At 31.6% G+C, this 22,532-nt stretch overlaps 3 protein-coding genes across 5 annotated transcripts; 2 read left to right on the forward strand and 1 right to left on the reverse strand.

Moving 5' to 3' along the window:
• The first annotated feature begins 1,528 nt into the window (after window positions 1–1,528).
• On the forward strand, window positions 1,529–10,701 carry LOC137807972 (subtilisin-like protease SBT5.4). The gene is made up of 12 exons (XM_068608852.2): window positions 1,529–1,618; window positions 1,729–1,838; window positions 1,926–2,023; window positions 2,116–2,277; window positions 3,033–3,135; window positions 3,241–3,769; window positions 3,876–3,973; window positions 4,061–4,306; window positions 4,397–4,511; window positions 4,733–4,940; window positions 5,034–5,427; window positions 10,319–10,701. The coding sequence occupies exons 1-12, from the start codon at window positions 1,538–1,540 to the stop codon at window positions 10,470–10,472; spliced, it is 2,298 nt and encodes a 765-aa protein (XP_068464953.2). The 5' UTR covers window positions 1,529–1,537; the 3' UTR covers window positions 10,473–10,701.
• A 354-nt stretch (window positions 10,702–11,055) lies between these two features.
• On the reverse strand, window positions 11,056–12,060 carry ATPD (F-type H+-transporting ATPase subunit delta). The gene has a single exon (XM_068608851.1). It carries the CDS (start codon window positions 11,939–11,941, stop codon window positions 11,198–11,200), a length of 744 nt encoding a protein of 247 aa, XP_068464952.1. The 5' UTR covers window positions 11,942–12,060; the 3' UTR covers window positions 11,056–11,197.
• Window positions 12,061–16,441: 4,381 nt separating this feature from the next.
• Window positions 16,442–21,470, forward strand: LOC137807966 (NAD(P)-binding Rossmann-fold superfamily protein). Of its 3 annotated transcripts, none has more exons than XM_068608846.2 (14): window positions 16,442–16,758; window positions 16,904–16,972; window positions 17,078–17,191; window positions 17,624–17,752; window positions 18,049–18,117; window positions 18,262–18,414; window positions 18,508–18,544; window positions 18,951–19,033; window positions 19,307–19,381; window positions 19,607–19,681; window positions 19,889–19,975; window positions 20,101–20,216; window positions 20,406–20,452; window positions 21,180–21,470. In XM_068608846.2, exons 1-14 carry the CDS (start codon window positions 16,669–16,671, stop codon window positions 21,314–21,316), a joined length of 1,281 nt encoding a protein of 426 aa, XP_068464947.1. In that variant the 5' UTR covers window positions 16,442–16,668; the 3' UTR covers window positions 21,317–21,470. The 3 variants fall into 3 exon arrangements, with proteins under 3 accessions (XP_068464947.1, XP_090155727.1, XP_090155728.1); XM_090299601.1 differs by having other exon boundaries at window positions 16,489–16,758; window positions 17,078–17,141; XM_090299602.1 differs by lacking the exons at window positions 16,442–16,758; window positions 16,904–16,972 and having other exon boundaries at window positions 17,078–17,195.
• The last annotated feature ends 1,062 nt before the right edge of the window (window positions 21,471–22,532 follow it).

Below are 22,532 nucleotides of genomic sequence, written 5' to 3' on the forward strand. Positions count from 1 at the left end.
TCTTTGTTTAGAAAAAAAAAATGACTTCATATTGTTGCATAATTCCGAAGTCAAAAATAACATTCAGATAGTACAATTTTAATTTTTTTAATTATATAATCTAGAAATAACAAAATAATTTTTTTAAGTTTATAAGATTTAGAAAAATGTATGGAGGTGGAGAAAGAAATGCCTCTATTTATGTTCAACTCACATAAAAGTCCAACCACTTAAGGCTAACCAAAAAATAAATAAATCTAATAAAGTCCAACAACTCAATACTTAATTTCTATTAATCTCACCATCCACACTAAATGCACACATCACATAATTATATCACAATAAATTGAAACTTACTAAAATATAAACGAGTCGTTAATTCTAAATCTACTAAAATCTTTTTTAGATTTATCAAAATTATATCATTCATTTAATATAATAAAATATATCTTTTGTAATGTAATATATATTGTTTCACCCGAGTTAACAAAATCTGATAATTGATCATAATATGATATTAAAGTATTTTATTTTTTATAACATATTTATATATATGATTACTAAAATTTATAATTATTTAAAAAATTAGATTGTAATTTTTAAATATTTTATACTATACACTGATTAAAGATTATTAATTATCATTAATATTGGATTCTCCACGTGTTTTGTGTCAACGTGTTTTGTGTATTAAATGGATATTATTTATAAATACATGGAATGTATAAGACGTAAATAAAAAATAAAAATATTTGGAATATTTAGTTTAGGAATCTGAAAATTTAAAATAGTTTAAATGATAAACGGTTTTTGTAATAGTAATATTATATTTAATAAAATTAATTACAAGAGTTGACTATTTAAGAAACTAAACAAAATAAATATTTCATTTGACTTAATAACTACTTAGCATAAAATAATATTAATTTATTTTAATCAATGTAAAATAAAGTCAATTTATTTAAAATTAAAATTTAACAATATATATAAGTAGGATAAAAAAATATAAACACCTCTCTCGAATAAAGCTATTTATCATAAGCATGGTCTCATAAATAATAAACTATTGAGTTAAAACATTCCATGAAATAAAAATTAATTTCAATTTATGAAGATGCATTCTGGAGTAATTACCAATTCATTCTATCATTGTATTTTACTACTATTATTATTAATTATGAATTAGATATAGAAGAATGAAACATAATTATTTAACTTAATTTGAGTAATTTTCATTTCATTCTATGTATCTTTTTTATTATTATTATTATTACTATACATGCCATATTGATATGATTTGTTAACAAAACAAAATTGATTATTAATTATTATTATTTTGAAGAAATTGATTATTCATTAAATTTATTATTAAACACAATCCTTGTTTTAAGAAGCATTGAACATAGTTGGCTCAATTTGGAATACTGAAACAGGGGACCAAGTTGTTTTAATTTGCTAAGTGTTACATAATAATAGTGATATAAGCAAGGGAAAGTATAAAAACCGTGCAGAGCTCTCAGATTTATTGTGCAAAACAAAACAACTCACCATAGTAACAATGGCACGATCCATTTCTCATGTCTTATTTTTACTTCTTATTTGCATTCTTCTGCAAGATCATATCCAAGCACTCAAACAGGCAAGCTTATTATTCAATAATTCTCTAGTTTTTAGCATTGAAACTTATTTTAAGCTTCTTGTGATGCCACAAAAAGTGTTACCTAACACAGTTTTATTTTGTTTTGTCAGTCCTATATTGTATACTTAGGATCACATTCTCTTGGTCCAAATCCTTCTTCAGCTGTTCTTGAATCTGTCACAAACTCTCACTATGATTTACTTGGATCTTATGTGGGAAGGTATAGAATTATCCCAACTTTATGAAATACTTATTGAAAAAACCAAATATAGAGTGACTATATGTTGTTTCTTCTTGTTTTTCACAGCATCGAAAAGGCCAAGGAAGCAATCTTTTATTCTTATAATAGATATATTAATGGGTTTGCTGCAGTTCTTGATGAAGATGAAGCAGCTAATGTTGCAAGTATGTGCATTTATTCTATGCAAAATGTCTTCTATGGATTATTTGAGAAATTGTTATTTCAATTTTGTAACTCTTGTTTATTATGCATGTAGAGAACCCAAATGTGATATCAGTTTTCTTAAACAAAGAACGAAAATTGCACACAACACACTCATGGAACTTCCTTGGGTTAGAAAGAAAAGGTGTGTTTCCACCTCACTCACTATGGTCGAAGACTGAGGGTGAAGATGTCATTATTGCAAATATAGATACAGGTAAATTGTGTTTTTCTTTTGCATTTTGAAAAAGCCAATATAAGTAATCAAAAGCTTTTTTTTCTAATTTATTTTAATATTATCCTTCAGCTTTTGTTTAAGTACCACTATTGTTGTTACAAAATGAATCTGAATAAAAATCAGTCTTAATAAACATTTTATACGATTAATACGAAAATTCATACTATCGTACTTTTGTTGATTACATATGGTTATAATTATTTTCTATTTTTCTCTTTCTTAAATGTTATTATATATATATATATATAGTATATGGTTTATATAAAATATTTATGAATTAACAAAGTAAACTCTAATAAAAAAACATGCACATATTTTTATCATTACATTTATAAATTATTGAATATTTCACATAAATAAGTTCTATAAGTAGTTGTATTCAACAATTTAATCTTGGAGTTCTGTGTGGAGTCTTCTTATATATGATTTTTTTATTCCCGATTACAACAAAAAAGATTATATAAAATAAGTAAAACAAAGTACACTACAGTTTTTAGGAGTTTATATTGTAAAAGCTTTACACTTAGATAATTATGAATCAGAGTAATTACGAATTTTAAGTGAGTTATTTTTTAATTTAATTATTTTAATGAGTAACTCTTTAACAGTTAAATCAAGGAAAAGAAAGGATCGAGATAAGTTAGTGTTCAAATGCTTTGACATTTTTATGAAGCTTAATAGATCTTCATTGCCAAGTATGAACCCTCTTTCATTGATGCTGTGACGTGTGGTAGGTGTTTGGCCTGAATCCAAGAGTTTTAGTGATGAAGGGTTTGGACCCATCCCAAAAAGGTGGCGCGGAATCTGTCAAAAGGGAGGTCATTTTAAATGCAACAGGTTCGTTCTGTCATCTCATACACAAAATCGTTCTTTCCCTGTGAAACTTGAGTTTTAATCGTGTTTAGTATTTGAACTAATTTAAAATTTATAATATGTATGTAGGAAGCTTATTGGAGCAAGGTTTTTTTACAAAGGGTATGAGGCAAGTGTTGGTAAAAAACTGAACGTGTCGATGCTTAGTGCACGCGACAATGAAGGTCATGGTTCACATACTTTATCAACAGCTGGTGGTAGCGTTGTTCCCGGAGCTAACATTTTTGGGTTTGGCAATGGAACTGCAAGAGGTGGATCACCAAAAGCTCGAGTTGCAACCTATAAGGCGTGCTGGGCTGAAGGATGTTTTGATGCAGATATTTTTGCTGCTTTTGAGGCTGCCATAAGTGATGGTGTAGATGTGATTTCCATGTCTTTGGGTTCAGATAATCCACCGGAGTTTTCTGAAAGTGCTATATCCATAGGGTCCTTCCATGCAGTTGCCCACGGCATAACTATAATGGCCTCTGCTGGCAATTCAGGACCTGTTCCTGGATCTGTATCCAACAATGAACCATGGACTCTCACAGTTGGAGCAAGCACAATGGATAGAGACTTCTTTAGTTACGTTGTACTTGGTAACAACAAAATCTTGAAGGTATATTGTTTATATACATAGAACCTTGATTTTGTCTTTGTTTTTTTGTTTCTTTTCATGAGAAATGAGGCACTGACCCACCCTCCTTTTTGTTTGTTATTGTTAGGGAGCTAGCCTTTCAGAGTTTAGCTTACCATCTAATAAGAAGTACCCATTGATCAGCAGTGCCGAAGCACTAACTAAATCTGCATCTTCTTCCGACGGGTAAAAATACTCATACCATCTTCATCTTGTAAATTAAATTCATGTTTGGGTTGTTGTTCTCTCTTGTAATCTAGTCCATTCTTGTAGCCCTTTTTGCTTGAACAACACTCTTGATGCTGGGAAGGTGAAGGGGAAGATATTGCTCTGTCTTCGCGGTATAAATGGTAGAGTAGAGAAGGGTATGGTAGCTGCCAGTTTAGGCGCTGTTGGGATGATTGTGGCTAATGATCAGCTAACAGGAAATGAAATTATATCCGACTCACATGTGCTTCCTGCTACACATGTTAACTACGAGAGTGGCAGATACATTTATAGTTACATCAACACTACCAAGTAATTCTCTCTCTCGTATCTTACTTCAAGCTTGTTAATTTTTTTGTATTTCATGGTTAGGGCCTTATATATACCATTTTATGTCATCAGGTCTCCCATGGCTTATATTTCTAGACCGAAAACAGAACTGGGTATGAAGCCAGCTCCAGTTATGGCTGCATTTTCATCAAGGGGTCCCAATCTCCTCGACCAAGGAATCCTCAAGGTTCAGTGTTTCCTGTGATGATCACCTCACCACTCACTCACCCTTTAGGATTTAAATATGAAATAATTGTAGGAAAACTTACTTTAACAACAGCAAATTGAAAGACTTTAGTTTACAATAAAGAGTTGTTTCTCTTTGCAGCTCTAATCTGGTGTAGGTATGATTGTGAACAAATCAACACTCATAATTATATAACTGCAAATTTTTGTTTTGTGTTTCAGCCTGATATCACTGCACCAGGAGTCAACATCATTGCTGCTTATAGTGAACTCTCAGATTCCACAGCATCTAAGCAACCAATAACTCCTTACAATATGCTTTCTGGCACTTCAATGTCATGTCCTCATGTTGCTGGTGTTGTTGGGTTGCTGAAAGCCCTCCATCCTAATTGGAGCCCAGCTGCTATTAAGTCAGCAATCATTACCTCAGGTAAATATATATTATATATGTATGCCAAGAGTAATACAATTGTTCACTTAATTTTCGACACACACTAATTATAAAATTTCATGCATTTTGCAGCAACTACAAAAGATAACTCTGGAAGGCGTATCCGGACTTCAGCACAGAACGAGTCAACACCATTTGACTTGGGTGGAGGCCACATTCGACCTAATCATGCTGCAGACCCTGGACTTGTATATGACCTAAATACTACTGATTATTTAAACTATTTGTGTGGTCGTGGCTACAACAGTTCCCAGCTGAAGTTGTTCTACAGCAGGCCTTACACTTGTCCGAAGTCATTCAGTTTAGCAGATTTCAATTACCCAACAATCACGATTCCTCGGATTAAATATGGACATTCTGTGAATGTTTCTCGAACTGTTACGAATGTTGGGTCCCCTAGCTTGTATAGAGTTCACATTGAGGCGCCACCAAAGGTTGCAGTTTGGGTTGAGCCTACCAAACTGAAGTTCGAGAAAAAGGGTGAGAAAAAGGAGTTCCGAGTTTCATTCACCTTGAAGTCCAAAACTGACAACACCACTGATTCCGTATATGGGTCGTTGACGTGGACTGATCACAAACACCGTGTTAGGAGTCCAATTGTTGTTAACTTCAATCCTTTGTAAGCTTTATGTTGTTATTTTATCTTTGCAATAATGGTTTTGTTGAAACCTCTCTGAAAATTTTATAAGAGAATGTATCAACAATTGTGAATGTTCATCAGGTGTTTATGATTAAACACGTTTCAGGAAGATCTTGTGAATTCTTTCAACATCAATGTTACCAAAATTTAAAAGCAACCTTTGCAGTGTTCGTCACTCCTTCCTTCCTGCTATTAACTCGCATTAGCCATTTTGATACAAACGGTTCCCACAATTTGTTTATGTTATTTAAATATTAACTTATATGCATTTATGTTCCCTCATAAATAACAATTGTATCTCTACTATTAATTTTAGATTTATGTATTTAGAAACAATCCCATAATCATAGAAATTTTGTCCTTAGAATTAGTTATCCATATTTTTAAATAATCATATAGGTCCAACCACCTCATAACTGATACAATGAAGCATAATAGTATTCCTTCTAAATTTGATATCCAATCAGAACTCTTAATTTTTGGGAGCCTTTGACCATGTTTGTAAACCCTAAACGCAATATCCATCATTGTGCAACCTTGAGCTTTATCGCAACCTTCATTACTCCGCAATCTACCTTATTGTGATCACATTCACCTATGATGGGATTGTGAATCATGGTTTGAATTAAAAAAAGTGTCCTTCATCTCCGTAAAATGTTCAATCTAATTTTTGTAAAAACTCACAAGATCTCTCATGTAATGTTTTTTTCGCAACAACTCAGAATTGGGGGAGGACAATTAGAGAGAATGAAAGGTCTATAATACATTGTGGATCCTAATCAGGCTAACAATTATAGGTCCTAAAATATTTGGGCATGTATCCTTGTGCATGTTCATGAATCCAACCCACCATGATTACACGAGGTAACTCTTTCTAATCCTATAAATTCTAATAACTCTAATGAGTTTGTCTTTGAAAATTCAGAAGCACAAGTAGATTAAAACCTAGACTTTTCCATTGCCTTTAGAAAAGGAAACTAGAGCATGCATCCAACAACCACTTTACCCTCTGTCAAATTTCCTAATATAATTTTTTTATATTAACAAATTAAAATTAAAAATAATAATAGATATTTGGTGAGTTTCTTTGGATATTTTTAAAAGTTTTTCTATGAAAAGAAATCAATAAATAATATAATGTTTTAAATTTTAATAAATAATATATTAATAACTTATATATAAAATTTAAATTATAAGTAAAAAGTTGATTAATAATAAATTTTATGGAATTATTAGTTTAAGGAGTAATATTAATTTCAAATATTTATTATTACAAAATAAACATAAATAATTTTATACAATAAATTGAAATAATGAATAAAATATTAATTTAATTATTTTTTAATAAAAATTAAAGTATATTTTGTATAATATTTAACTATTAAAAATGTAAATTTTTAACCATTGAATTAATAATATTTTAATTGTTATTATACACAATTTTTTAAATTTAATTATATTATGTAAACAAAAATTAAAACATTTGTCATTGACTCATTTCTAATATGTGTTTCCCTCTCATTGTGACTCTTGTTATTCTCTTAGTTTCTCTATCTTAATATTTTGCTCATCTCTTGCTTGTGCCTAACTCTTCTCATTCCTTAAATTGTCGCAAACCCACTCCAACCTCACACCAACTCTTCTTCATAACCTTTCTTCTTTCTTCCTCTCTTTGGTTTATTGCTTCTGCGTATCAAATCTTGTACTAACTAACTCTTTCCGTTTCTGTAACTGTCATGCACCTTATAAGGTCCAGTGCATGCATCTGCTATATATCTGTACCATATACGTATATATCAAGAACATTCCATTACAATTCTTCTTGAAAGTAAAATTTATCTAAATTAAAAAAATAATTATTATCAAATTATCCAAAGTTTGTGATAGACTATGAGGGAGTTCAAAAAGCGAGAAATTGTCATACCAACGCACACTGTCCCGACGACGGAGTTGGGTCACTACTTATTAGTGATGTTTGGTTTCGAGAAAGAAGCTTGTTCTTGATGGAAATTATCTTAATGGGAGGATCCAAGTGTTCAATGTTGAAGTTAAGCTTCCAACGAAGGCAAAGACTCCAATAGTGAATTACTACTTAAATCAAAGATTAATAACTCGTTCATCCCATTAAAAATATTTGGGATCCTCCCATTAAATCCAAAATTAATCTCAAATTAATGGTAGGTATATCCACCTCTTTATAGGTTCCAAACGTAAACTTTGCATTGCAGCATGGGTGAAAATGAAACCTTAAATCCTTGATAAGATTTAGTACCTTCCATTTTTTTGTCACTTAGACCATCTTTGTTGCACCATTCTTGGGTCTTCTTTCTAAAAATAAGGAATAGTAAGCAAATTTATGAAAACAAACCAAATCTCTTTTTAATTTAAAAAATATTAAATTTTAAAAAAGTTACAGTTATGAGCAAGTGATGCTTAGAAACAGAATTTCAAAATGCAGAGTCTTATTTACAAAACACGATTTTAGATTTTTTTTCTGTTTCTGGTTGTTCTTCGAACTGCCAATATTTGGTTACCTCCTCCGCGCGATGATGGTTGTGGTGTATTCAAGCTCTTACATGGCTCCGAAACTTCGTATTTCTAAAGCGCGTTTGCGGAGTTAATAAATTTGACTCAAATTTCTCTTTTTTATAACACATTCAAAGATGACTAAAACTCTTATTGAGATTACACGTGGAGTTTATGAATTTGTAAATTACTAGACCAAATTTATTATTGAAGCTTAATGTAGAGATAAAAATGATAATTATATTAATTTTGTATCAATAAATAATAAAATAAATTAATTAGATTATTTAAGAGATACTCAAACAAACATGTATATTCAAGAAATAAATCTGTAGCCATTTATTAATGTCATATATTTTCAGAGGAAAGATTATTTTGAAATTCATCCAATACTATAGAGTTAATATTCTCCTTCCTCAATCCCCTCACGCTGGCACCTCGTGATACCATATTAAAATCGGCTTAGTAGTCATTTTTTTTTATCAGCCACTTATATACTATAAGATTCTAATCTTTAGTTGATGTAGGATTAAAAAAACAATTTGTTTTACTTTTAGTACTGATGCAATATGATACATTTCATGAAGCTCTTAATGTTCTTTCTTCTACTGCCAGCTTATTGTAATAAATTTTCGGATCAATGTCAAAACTTGTCATACAGGTGTTCGGCCTGAATCTAAGAGTTTTAGTGACGAAGGGATAAGGCAAACGATGGCGCCGAATATGTCAAACACACAAAAATACCAAAGATAAATTTCAATGCAACAGGTTCATTCTTTTTACTCTTCCTAATTTCTCCAAACAAATAATATATGACATCGATCCCTAGTGGTGATGAGTCTTTCCGTGTTCATATATGTTCGTTAAGTATTAGTCAAACAGATGTTTGGTGGCAAGGCATCACTTGCATTGCATCGTGAGGAGTTTCATTTGTTTAACTGTGTTTGGTATTTTTATCAAGGAAAATTTCCCTTTGACACCACTCTTTGTTCCTTGAGCTAATGTTTTTGGCATTGGAAATGGAAAAGCAAGTGGTGGATCACCAAAGCTCGAGTTGCAGCATATAAGGTGTGTTGGCCAAATCTTATCTTTTTCAGTGGTGGATGTTCTGATGCAGACATTAAGTGACGGGGTTGAAGTGCTTTCATTGTCTTTGGGTGCCCCGAAGGCCCAAGATTAATTCGAAGACGTTATCGCCATAGGGTCCTTCCATGCAGTTGCCAGTGGCATAGTCATAATGGCTTCTGCAGGAAATTCAGGACCTTTGCAATTACATCAGCACCACCAAGTAACTTCCTCATGCCTCAGTTTTCATGAGTTTTTATTTCCGGGTTGGACCTTTTCTTAATTAACATTTTGTATTATCAGGTCTCCTGTGGCTTATATTTCCAGAGTGAAAACAGAATTTGGTGTGAAGCCAGCTCCGAGTGTGGCTTCATTTTCAGCAAGGTGCCCCAATCCTATTGAGCCGGCAATCCTCAAGGTTCAACTGTTTGATTTGATGATGACTTTACCACTCACCACTCACTCACTCGCCCTTTAGGACTTAAATATAAAGTGATCTATTATTAGAAAAATATGTATTTAAGTCTAATTCAAAAGATGAACCAGTTGTATAACACACTGTAATTTTTTGCTTTCTGTTTCAGCCTGATGTCCCTGCACCCAGATTCAACATCATAGCTGCTTATAGTGAAGCCATGTCTCCTACAGGTCATGTCCTCATGTTTCTGGCCTTGCTGGGCTGCTCAAAGCCCTTTTCATCCTGATTGGAGCCCAGCTGCTATAAAGTCAGCAATCATGATCTCAGGTAAACTAAATATATACATGCACACATATATATATATATAGGCAAGTCCATTTCACTATGGTGCAGGGCACATTAAACCTAACAGTGCTGTGGACCCTGGACTTGTATATGACCTAAATATTACTGATTATTTGAACTATTTGTGCGGTCGTGGCTACAACAGTTCCCAGCTTAAGATCTTCAACCACAAGCCTTACACTTGTCCAGAGTCGTTCAGTTTAGCAGATTTCAATTATCCAACAATCACAATTCCTGAATTTGGCCCTGGACATTCTGTGAATGTCTCTCGAATTGTCACTAATGTTGGTCCGAAAGCACGTATAAACTGCGCATCAAAGGGCCACCACAAATTGAAGTTTCGGTTGAGCCTAGGAAACTGAGGTTCAAGAAAAAGGGTGAAAAAAAGGAGTTCAGAGTGGCATTGACCTTGAAGAAGAAAACTGAAAGCACCACTGATTTCGTATTCGGATGGTTGACGTGGACTGATAAGAAGCACCATGTTAGGAGTCCCATTGCAGTTAACATAACACAATAAGTGAGATGAGATTTATGTTGCTGCTGCATTTACCCTCTGAGTATTTAGATGGGTGTTTTCATCCATTGTTTTCTTACCTCTGCAGTAAAGGTTCTGTTCAACTGTAAAAGTTATTCAAGCACCAAAATACTTTTGTTTTAGGTGCTTGTCCCTCTTAATTTCAAAGCCATTTTTAATATGCGGATACATAAAAAAAGGGAAAAAGTAAGAAAGATTTGGAGATAAGTAAGAGATAACTCCGATACAATCCATAGAGAATTGAGGTAATTGGTTTTTTTCCTCGCCAAACATGCTGAACCTTGAAATATATTGTAACTAAAATAAGATAATAACTCAGTATGAAAAATACTTTTAATAAATCCTTAAAGATTGTAAAAACCATTTTCATAAAATAAACTAATCCCAGCTTATTTGCACTTATTTGCGATGAAACAAATCCTCAAATACAGGTCGAAAGAATGTTTGAATTATGGTTCCTTCCGCAATACGTTCATGGGGTTTGTTGGATAAGGTCTAATGATGCATGCGATTGGATTTGTGATCAGAAAGTGGAGTTGGGAGATAAAATTAACGTGAAAAAAGCTTAAGAAATAAAGGCGAGGAAAGTATTATAAGGTTGTAGAGAGTTTGAGAAATCGTTCATCATATCTCATAGATACATACACATTATACTTAGCCCAAAAATAATAGGAAACGAAATGGAATAGAAAGATAAGATGATAGGGTTATACGGCGAGTGTGAGATCACTCAACTCAAGCTGAGCAGCAATGTCCTCAAGCTGCTTCCTGACGCTCATGTCAATCAACTTGGAGCCAGAATTGCCGTACCTCACAGTGAAACCCGCCACCAAACTAGGGTCAAGGAGGGTCTTAATCCTCACGTTTTTGGCCCCAGTCAGCTTCTGAACCTGCTTCGCAATTTGCGTCAGGTGCTGGGACTCCAACTTCACCACCGAGGTCACCACCGCCAACTCCGTTTCGGTCAACTTGTTATACACCAGGTCGAACTCCTTCGCTATCTCATTAATGAGATCGATCCTCTGCGCGTCCACCAGGATGTACAGGAAGTTTCTGGTGTGGGGTTGGAACCCCGAGGACTCCGCGATCTCGTCCACCACCTGCCGCTTCTTCTCCACTTCCAGCGTGGGGTCCGCGAAGAAGTCCGACACCCGTGGGTCCGAGAACAGCTCGTCGATTTTCTCGATGTCGGAGGTGGTCGCGTCCAAAGTGTTGTTGGCGCTCGCCACGTCAGCCAGAGCCGACGCGTAGCTGGAGGCCGCCGTGGCGGACATTCTTGCGCCCGCGGCGCCGTTGGAGCGGCGGGTGGCGGCGGCGAGCTTGAGCTTGAGGGCGGAGAAGGTGGAGCGGGGCAGGGAGACGGTGTGAGTGGGTTTCTGGGCGAGGGGCTTTCCGGGGATTAGGACGTGTTTGGATTGGAGGGAAGCTGTGGGATGCTGCAAGGACGCCATTTTTTGCGGTGAGTGAGGAATGAATGTGATTGTGTTGTGATATTGTTTTTGTTTCGTTTTTTTTTTGTGTTCTTTTGTGATGTTAAGGAGCAAGAGAAGGGGCTCTTGGAGGATTGAGAGGATCACCGTGGCCTCTTATCTCGCGGATAAGATAATCAACTTTGGACACGTGGATGCCTATGGGTGGAAGAATGGTTTTTTTGGTTTCTGATTTGGATTTTTTAATTTTTTTACAAAATAATATTCCGACCAGAAAAATAAAGAGAAAGGTCACCACTGAAATTAGTGTTGGAAAGGAGATATTGAAGTGAATGTATGAGTAGTTAGTTAGGAGTTTAGTATCTTGTTTTGATTATGTGTCATTTTATCTTATCTCCATTTCAGATTTCCACCATCTCATTCTTTTTCCACTATTAAATGAGTTTTATTAAAGGAATACTAACATCATATCTTAACGCACTCTCTTTAAACTACGATTTATCATTCCTCACCTATTCTGTTGAATTCAGACCAGGAGATGAAGAGAAAAAATGTACCATGCGTTTCGTGAAAAAAAAAAAGGAGACAAAATAATTTAAAACAATTCATCAAATTCATTATATTTTTTTTACATATATTTTAGATTTATATAAGTTTTGAGTCTTAAAAAATGATTTTTTTTAAATTGATTATTCATTAAAAGAATTAGTATACTAAGTTTTCAATAAATAAAATCTTTTTTTTTTAGTTGAAGATATTACAATTTTTCATTAACTCGTTATTAGTTGGTATGTTAGTTATTATCAGTAAAAACAAGTGTTTATATATAGCTAACGTCATAATCTTATATGTGAAATTTCAATTAGATAATTTTTTAGAAATTCAACACAATCTTATTATATTTAAAAAATAATCGATTATTATAATTAATTATTATATTTAAAAAGTTAAAAAAAAATCAATTTCACAATGTAAATTTGCTTAAAATAATCTTAAAAAATATTTATACTTTACATCTCGATTAATATTAAGATAAGAGAATCATAACGTGACATCATCAAAATTATCATAAGTCAACACATCATATTTGATATACTTTACTAATAAGTATAGGTTGGAGTAAGAAACTTCTCCTAAAAAAATTTGTAACAAAAAATAAAACCTATAAGGGTTTAAGAAAAAATTCAACCAAAAAATGGAGCACAAATAATTTTTTTTCCCAAAATATTCAAGAATTATTTATCAGATGAATAAAAAAAACAACTTCACAAGAATTCATGAATATTCATACATTCTTGTGAATCTGATCAGATTCACAACTTCAATTAGTTCATCTTAGTTAATATAAATATTTTTTTCAAAACTTACTCCTAAACAAATATGCTATTAGTAATAAGATATTCTACCTTTGTGTTTCATCGTGATTTAGATTTCCTTACCATTATGACTGATTAACAAAAGTTGAGTAGGTCAAATCTACTTTCACAATATAATCAATTTGTTCAACATTTTCTCATTCCAACATTTCATGACAACATTAGGAGAGTTATCAGTTTCTTTATTAATATTTATAAAATCAAAATGTATCACATTCTCATTGTATATTTGTACGTCCAATTTTGCAATTAAAATTTATTATATTAAATCAAAATACATCTTTCTTTAAAAAAAAAAATTGTGTAAAATATAAGTCATGATTGGATAAAATTATCTACTTCAAAAAATAGCATCACAATTTTAACACTTCAAATTAAGAATCTCATATCAAATAAATCTTTAATTTTATAATGAGACCATGTTAATGATGGTATTGACAATATGTATAACATCCACAAGACCATGTAATGAAAATATAGGAGTTAATTAAATATTAGGTTTGATTACTTTTGTTGTCCTGTTAGTTATTTATTTTGTTCAATTTTATCTTTAATTTTAAAAATTCAACAAGGTTACACTTTCTAGTGGGGTAAATGGCCTTGAGTTTTATAAATTGTGAGTATGCATTGGTTATAAATTGTATTATGTGTAAATTAAAATAGTTAACATGTTTTTTAAGGATTTTAGTGCTAATTAAATGGAAAGTAGTCTTTCACGTTATTATGTTTCACAAATTGAATATTTTATTAACATTGAGACCAAATTAAATAAAATAAATAAGAAGACTAGACTAGGTAAGCCAAAATACTATTTATTAATCTAAACTCTCTAATATATTTTTGCTTCATACAATTATGGTTCATTATTTGAGCAAAAGCCCACAACTTTAGGTTCAATATCTTTTCAATTTAGCTTAATGGGGATTAAAAAATTTAATATAAGGGGATCCACAACCAGTCTCTTCCTATTTTTTTCTTAATTTCTTAAGTTTTTTTAGTTTATTCTTCTTTGTATGTTTCTGGGAACCCATCTATGAGCAGAAAAGAGGAGAAAATTTATTCAATTTACTAAATTTTTTTCACTAATTTTCCCTTATTTATACTCTTTTTACTTTAATTAAAATAACTTCACCTTTTTTTTTTACCTTAACTAAAACAATTTTACTTTTTATTATGTTTAAATAAATCAATCAATGAAATTTATATGGTTACAATTAAATTTAACTGGGTCAAAGTAAAAATATTTATAAATCTTATTTAAATAATATAAATGTTTTTTCTTCATAAAAAAATTTAAACAGTTTCTTTTTAGGAGATACGTTGTAATTTAAATCGGTCAAAGAGAAACTATTTATAAATCTTATTAAACAATATAAATATTTTTTTCTGTGTAAAAAATAATTAATTAAATTCATTTGACCCATATAATTAGTTTTTCAATAATTCTAATACAAGTTAATTGTTCCCAGGTGAACAACTATTATACGTTAATTCGTTAATTTTATTTATTTTTGTTTTTAACTGTTAATTCAACTAAAAAATAATGATGGAAGAGATAGATTTAGAAATTCATATAAATTAATCTATTTAAGTATATAAGTATAGTATAGTTAAATGCACTATAAATAATTATATATATATATATATATTTATGAATAATTTAAATATTGATATAAATGTATTCTTATTTATTAAAAAATAAATTTTCTTTCGTAAATAGAAATAAAAAGTATAAATAAAAAAGATAACTAATTTTAAAAGTGTAATATAAATAGATAAATTATATAATTTAATATTATCTACGATCTCAACAAATCTAACGTTACAAAACACGGGTCAGATTTTATTCTATTGACTACTCCAGCATACTTTCTATACGTTTTTTAAGTTATTTTCTTTTAAAAAATAAAAAATACAATTTTTTGCCTATATTATTATATAATTATATAAAGGAAGTGTACGTTTTTTTTACAATATCTAATGTTATTTTTTATTTAATAATTTCAATATAATTATATAAAGGAAGTGTACGTTTTTTTTACAATATCTAATGTTATTTTTTATTTAATAATTTCATCCTTTAATAAAAGAGATATGTGTTTTATTTATATTCTTACATAAAAAAAATCTTTTTAACAATGTGTTATTTCATTTATTTTATAGTTTTATCTTCATGGAAGATGATGAGATATATGAAGATGATAAGATATATACAATTTGTTATAATTAGTTATAAAGAAGAAGTTGAATCGAGTTTGAATTTAAATCATAAACCTAAAAAGTAAAGTAAACACAAGTTCTAATGTTTATATTGTTCACCTAATAATAAGAATTAATGTTTAGTCATTTCAAGTAATCCACTCAAAAGTCTTTTATTAAGTATTTTTTACATCTATAGATACATAAATATTTTTACATTTCTTTCAGGTTCACACAATTTTTTATACATCTTCACGTTTATAAGTATTTGTATACATCTTAAAGTGCACAAGTATTATTACACTTTTTCATGTTATCAAGTATTTTCTACCACACAAGTAATATTCTTACACATATTTAAGTCATCAATTATTTTCTACCTCTCTTTTCCCATAAATCCATACCTTTAACCACATGATAAATTTTCTAAAAAATAACAATGAAACTTGAAAGAGTATATTTCCAAATGTGAAAGACTTAGAGAAGTTAAACAAAAGATATTTGATCTCACAATTCCATCTACAGTAACATATGTAAAATTTATATCATTATTCTAATCACACAGTGTTTTAGATGTATAGCATCTTTAATGTTTTAGATGCTCGAAAAGAAAATTTTAACTCCTATATATTTTGCGTGTTTCTAAATATTTTCTTGTTCTTCAATTAGTTCTTTATATATATATATATATATATATATATATATATAAATTTCAACATTGAAACTTAGATTATATTTATATTTGAATTTTTTCTTTTTTACACGATTCATAATCTACTTCGTATAACACACTTAACATGGAAATTTCAAATGAACCCTTAATATCTCATTCTGTACAAAATATTAATATTAAATTTGGTAATTAATTTTAATACAAATTAATCGTCAATTAAAATAAATATGTAGCTAAAATTATAAAAACTAAAATTGGGCACATTTGCAAAAAAACCAAAAAATTGCATTTAAATTATAATTAACACACTAAACCGAAGCACGTAACGGCAGCAGCCGCAGGGAGAGTTCAACATAGAACCTATGCTGCTGACCCTAGTGGAGTGATAGACTACACAGTGCCAACCATCATCAACACATTGCTCCAAAACTTCAAATTCAGTGTTTCTTCCAACTATCCGCAGAAAAGCGCGATCCGCACAAAACAGAATCGGGAGCGAGATGGAGATCGAACTCAAAGAGTTGAACGCCGATCTTCAATTTCTGAGCCAATCGCTTCCCGATCCATCTCACCATGCTTTGCTCCGCAAGGTTTTTCTTCTTTTTCAATTCCGAATATATATTCGAACTCCTTCAATTAATCTAAAAGACTCTTCACGAGTGCTAAGTACATTATTAGATCCGATTATGAACTTAACTAAACATGTGAGGTATTTTCGCATTTATGTTTTTGAAGATTCAATTGCGTGTTGATGACCTTGCCAAGCTTGCAGCGGCGGCACCTGTTCGACGCTCCAAAGTTGAGGTAATTGAATTGCCCCTTGGTCTGACACATCTCTGTACTTTATTTGATGAATTCACAGTGTTAAGTTTAATTGAATGGTTTTTCTTCTTATTACATTGTTGTCAGGATATGAGTGCTGAGGTTGTAGATAGCAATCCTTATAGTCGGCTTATGGCACTTCAGAGAATGGGTATTGTGGAGAACTATGAAAGAATACGCGATTTCTCCGTTGCCATAGTTGTCTGTATTAATCTCCTTTATCACTCTTGTTGCTGTAGCATAAAATTTGTGATACGCATGTTTTTATTTTTTATTTTTTTGAAATATTTAATGGTGTGTATTAGTAAATTTCAAAGACCAAAGTACGGGTTGAATTACAAGAGCATGAAACATTATTCTTCCCCCTTGACTTGGGATTCATATTAATTGAGAAGTTCCTGTCCTTGATTCCTTTTGGAATCACCTTTATTTTGGGAAACTACTTAGAGTGACATTCTTATTGTTTATTTATGGTCGTATGTTTTTTGATAAAATCAAATTAGAAATGTGTACCATCTAAGTTCAGAACATAGATGATAAACTTGTTGGAGTATTTTTTTTATCCATTGCTACACTTTCTTTACAATATGACATAATTGATGGTGATTTTTGGTTATTCTTGCACAAACACAGGGGATAGGTGGTGTAGGAAGTGTCGCAGCTGAGATGCTGACTAGATGTGGCATAGGTCGACTTTTGTTGTATGATTATGACAAAGTGGAGCTTGCAAACATGAATAGGTTGTTCTTTCGTCCAGATCAGGTGGGTATCCAATTCTTCATTTTCTTGTTCTGAATTTATTTTTATTTTTTTATGTTTGTTATTTCTACACATCATGTCGTGAAACTGAAATGGCTAATCACATGAGCGATTTTTAACTTAGTTTCTCTTGGTTGACTTAGTACAAATGTGAAATTTGATGCTAATAGCTAACTGTAGGAGTTAGAATTTTGTACAGACAAAGCTATACATTAAATTATATTTTCAATCCTGAATTTTCAAGAAGTTCCCTGTATCCATACCATAATTGTGTGATAATAATATTTTTAGCTTTGCAGGTTGGTTTGACTAAGACTGATGCAGCTGTGCAGACTCTTTCAGACATAAACCCCGACGTTGTACTAGAGGTAAATTATGCAGTGTTTATAGTCACATGATCTTTTCATATATCTGTGTTATTGTTAAACTGAATCTTTATAAACATTTTGTTAATTGGTAATTTGTTAATGCTCTTTCTCTGCTGACATAGCTCCCTTTTCCTTTTGATTTAGAGCTATACACTGAATATCACAACCGTCACAGGTTTTGAAACCTTTATGTCAAGTTTGAAAAAAAAATCATTTCGCCCCAATAAAGAAGGGAGTGGTGTGGATCTGGTTTTAAGTTGTGTGGATAATTATGAAGCAAGAATGGCTGTTAACCAGGTATATACAAAATAATTTCAATTAAAAACAATTACTTTCCTTTGGTTTTCCCTGGGAATTCTTATGTCTGACTGGTTTCTGTAAGCACTGCAGGCCTGTAATGAATTGAATCAAACATGGATGGAGTCAGGTAAGCAAAAGGATCAGCAAATATATTTTCTTGTTAGGGATAAAATTCTTGTACTTGTTTATGGAAGGAAACTAAATTGCTTGATTGACTCCACCACCTATAAATATTGTGGAGTAGTAATGTGAAAAGAATCAATGATACTCAAAGATATAGAAATAAACATGTTTCTGATAAATATTGCAAAGCGTCATTTTCTTTTGCCAATGCTTTTTGGTGCTAAAAAAGTATACATACCTTCATATGTATATGTGGCTACTGACTATGTACTGGCATATATTACAGCACATGGCAGCACCTAATGCATTCTATATGCAATATTTTTATGATGATTTTGCATATCTGTATGTATGAAGTATGGATCTTTTTTTGGTGTGTAGAAAGTAATGAAATATACAAATTTGACCAGGTGTTTCTGAGGATGCTGTTTCTGGCCATATTCAATTACTTATTCCTGGTGAAAGTGCCTGTTTTGCATGTGCACCTCCTCTGGTATGGCTCTATAATGAGTTTGTGTATGATTCACAATAATGATAAGTGGCACAAGGGATTAAACTTAATTGTATCTGGTGAACTATGCAATTTATGAAGCTCATCCATATGACAAAAACCACTGAGCTATTAATCTCAAGATATAAAAAACTTTGATGAATGACTTTGTAGCTAATCTATTGATGTGTGTTATTTCATCCACCTTACAGTAAATATGGATTTTTTATGCAATATGTACAACATGTGAAGCATACATTTATGTTTTTCTTTTAGGTTGTTGCATCTGGAATAGATGAACGCACACTCAAGCGCGAAGGGGTCTGTGCTGCATCTTTACCCACCACTATGGTAAACTACGATTCTCTATATCTTACATTGGCTGCTTTTCTTCTTCAGAGTTTAAAATTCAAATACACTGTGAGGTTATACTTCTTTATTCTTTTCAAATTTTCAATAAACATGACTGTCTACTAATTTTAGGGGCTTAATTATTTTATGTTCATTGTTTAGAATGCTCAGCACACTTTTAGTTTATTGTTAGCTAACGTTACAAAATCTTATTTGATTTCCTAGGGGGTTGTTGCTGGCCTTCTAGTCCAAAACACACTAAAATTATTGTTAGGCTTTGGACAAGTCTCTCCATATTTGGTAAGGACTGGATTGGTGTTTTCTTTGTTCTCTTTCCTGAGTTGTTGCAAATTGTTCCTTATATTCTAAAAACAAATTAACAAAGTTGTAAACTGAGTTTATTCTTCAGAGGAATCTGGTTAGGCTACTTCAATGAAAGACAGACTCTGTTTTTGTTAAATGCATTAACTTTATGCTGATATCCTCACACTGGTTGTTTATCTCTAGGGATATAATTCTCTTAAGGATTTTTTCCCAACTATGCAAATGAAGCCAAACCCTCAATGTTCAAATGTTGCTTGCTTGAAAAGACAGGTAAGTTGTTTATGATTTGAAATTTTGAAATAAAGGCAGGAGAGGGTTTCCAATCATGTCCCTTTGATCTCGTCAATAAATTCATTGCTCCTTCCTACTATTAAACTGCTATGCATGTCATGCAGGAAGAATACATGCTTGCAAAACCAGCAAGAGATGCTGCAGCAAAAGCAAAAATGGAAGCTGAAGTACTATCAACCGAGGAAGTGCCACTTCACGATGATAATGAGTGGAATATAAGGTGTTTAATGACTTTGTTCATGTTCATTTTATGTGTGTAAGAGAAGATACAAAACAAACTTATCAGTTGGCATAGATTTAATCCCTGATTTACTAATCGCTATCATTTATACAAGTACCCTATAGTATCAAACGTCTCTGGAAATTTTAGCCTTCACATTTAGTGATGTTCTTTTGCATTAATTTTCAGTGTTGTTGATGATGTTGAGCTGGATGGTCCGGATACCAGAAGTTCAGGTATTATATTAATTTATATTTTCTGAAAGTTTAAATTCATAATCATAAGCTCAGAATTTATCCTTCATTACAAGTGAATTAAAGTGCTACATGCTTTTCTGTGGTTGTTATCACTACTAGATAATTCAGCAAGTAAAAAATGTTGGCACTAAAATTTGCATGGCCCCCATTTCTTGTGGACTTGGTCAGCTGAGATAATTTTTAAAGTGCTTTTATAGTAGAAATAAAATAAAGTAAAAAGATAGAATGAATAAAATTTCTCTCAAATTAATATTATGCCTCTAAACTCAACATTTTCAGTAGTTAAATGAAGAAAATTTTAAAATAATGTTGAAGTACATAGGTTGATTTATCTTGGGAAAAGATTATTAACTTAATTTGCATAATTCATTTTTTTTTTAAGAACTGGCTGTAACTGGACCAAAGATGCATTTGTTGATTTCCTAGTTTGTTGGAACACGGGGGAAATTACTTGACCATGGGAGGTTTTCTTTCTCATTCAGCTCCTTCCTACAAATGTTTTCACATAAAATGTTGCTTTCTCTTTTGCACCTTGACTGCAAAAGCAAAGTTTTCTATCCCTTTATAACATTTTGGTTCGTCGAAAGGATAAATTGCTTAGGGAATGCGTTTAGATTTCGATCTGAAAGGGTTCAAGATCTGTTTTGTTTTTGTTGCTCATTTTCAATAAATATTTATATTAACCTTTTCCCAAAATCTATTTCAGATGTTCTGCCCGAAGGTCTCACACGTGAACTTCCTAGTGCAGACGAGTTTCATAAGGCAACTCTTGACTCTCCAGAAGCTAACAATGACGACCTTGAAGATCTTCGTAGGCAACTTGAAGCCATTAATTCTGCATAGTGTCAAAATATTTTTTCTTTTTTAAAAGAAAAAACTTCTGAATTTAATTTTTCTATTAAGCCAGTTTAACTTAGGATCAGTTTGTTTTAAAATTGAGAAAAACTAATTTTAAATTATTGAATATCATACTATCTATCCTGCCCTTTTAATTAAACGTATATTGTTTATTAAAACTGTAAAAATCTTTTTAATATAAACCAACGGCTTAAAAAACTGCTTTAGTTTCAGAAAGTGACTCTTAAATATATCGAAGCGTATGGATTGCTCACTTCATTAACTTTCCACATAAAACTTAATCAGCTCACTGAGTAGAATATCATTTGATTTTATATTCAATGTTAAAATTGAAGACTTGCTGAAGCTTTAATAACATACAAGGATATTCTCAAAATAAATACAAATATCCTACTTTTTTACGAACTTTACCAGTAGAGCATTGTGGTGAATTTGCTATTCTGAATTTTTTTTATGCCAAGCGTGAATAGCTCTTTGCACTTTTCACCTTCTAATGTTCTGGATCGCAGCCACGATATCTGCAATTGGAATGATATTAAGAGACCCAAATTTGCATGCCATCATCGGGAAATATGAATATTTGCTGAGGCAATTGTAGTCAGAATAGGCCCAATATACTGTTTACTTGACCTGATTCCCTGTAATTCCAAGACTCTTTAGCATACTGGTTGGTTAATTTGTACTCTACTTGCGTAAGTCCAATGTTGACACTATAGACCACCTGCATATGGTTTAATCCTACAAGGTTTTCTAATGGTCCTCTTTGTTGCTTATTTTGGATGATAACGACTCAAAAGCACATAAGAAATACTCTCGCAGAAAATAAACAACATCTAAGATGTCAACAACAGATAATCTCATTGCACTAATGGTGAGAGAAAAAGAAAATAACAAAATTGCAATGCAACCATGTCCAGCTTTGCAACGCAATCATGAAGGGCCATGCTACATGCAAAACGAAAAAAACAGTTAAAAGCCCCTCATGGTGAGAATAGATATCCATTATTCCTAGCTTTGAACGATGATTTTGAAAAACGCTAGTATAAAGCGTCTTGATGAAGAATTTCGCCACCTCAAGAGAAGAAGAAACCGGAAGCAATGTAATCAAACCAATGTTAACTCGTTCTCGAACAAGAAGACAATTAATATCAATTTGTTTTGTTTGTTTGTGAAACATTTGATTGAATGCAATATCAACTGC

The sequence above is a fragment of the Phaseolus vulgaris genome, chromosome 3 (assembly GCF_051622355.1).
Source record: "Phaseolus vulgaris cultivar YP4 chromosome 3, ASM5162235v1, whole genome shotgun sequence".
NCBI classification, from domain to species: domain Eukaryota; kingdom Viridiplantae; phylum Streptophyta; class Magnoliopsida; order Fabales; family Fabaceae; genus Phaseolus; species Phaseolus vulgaris.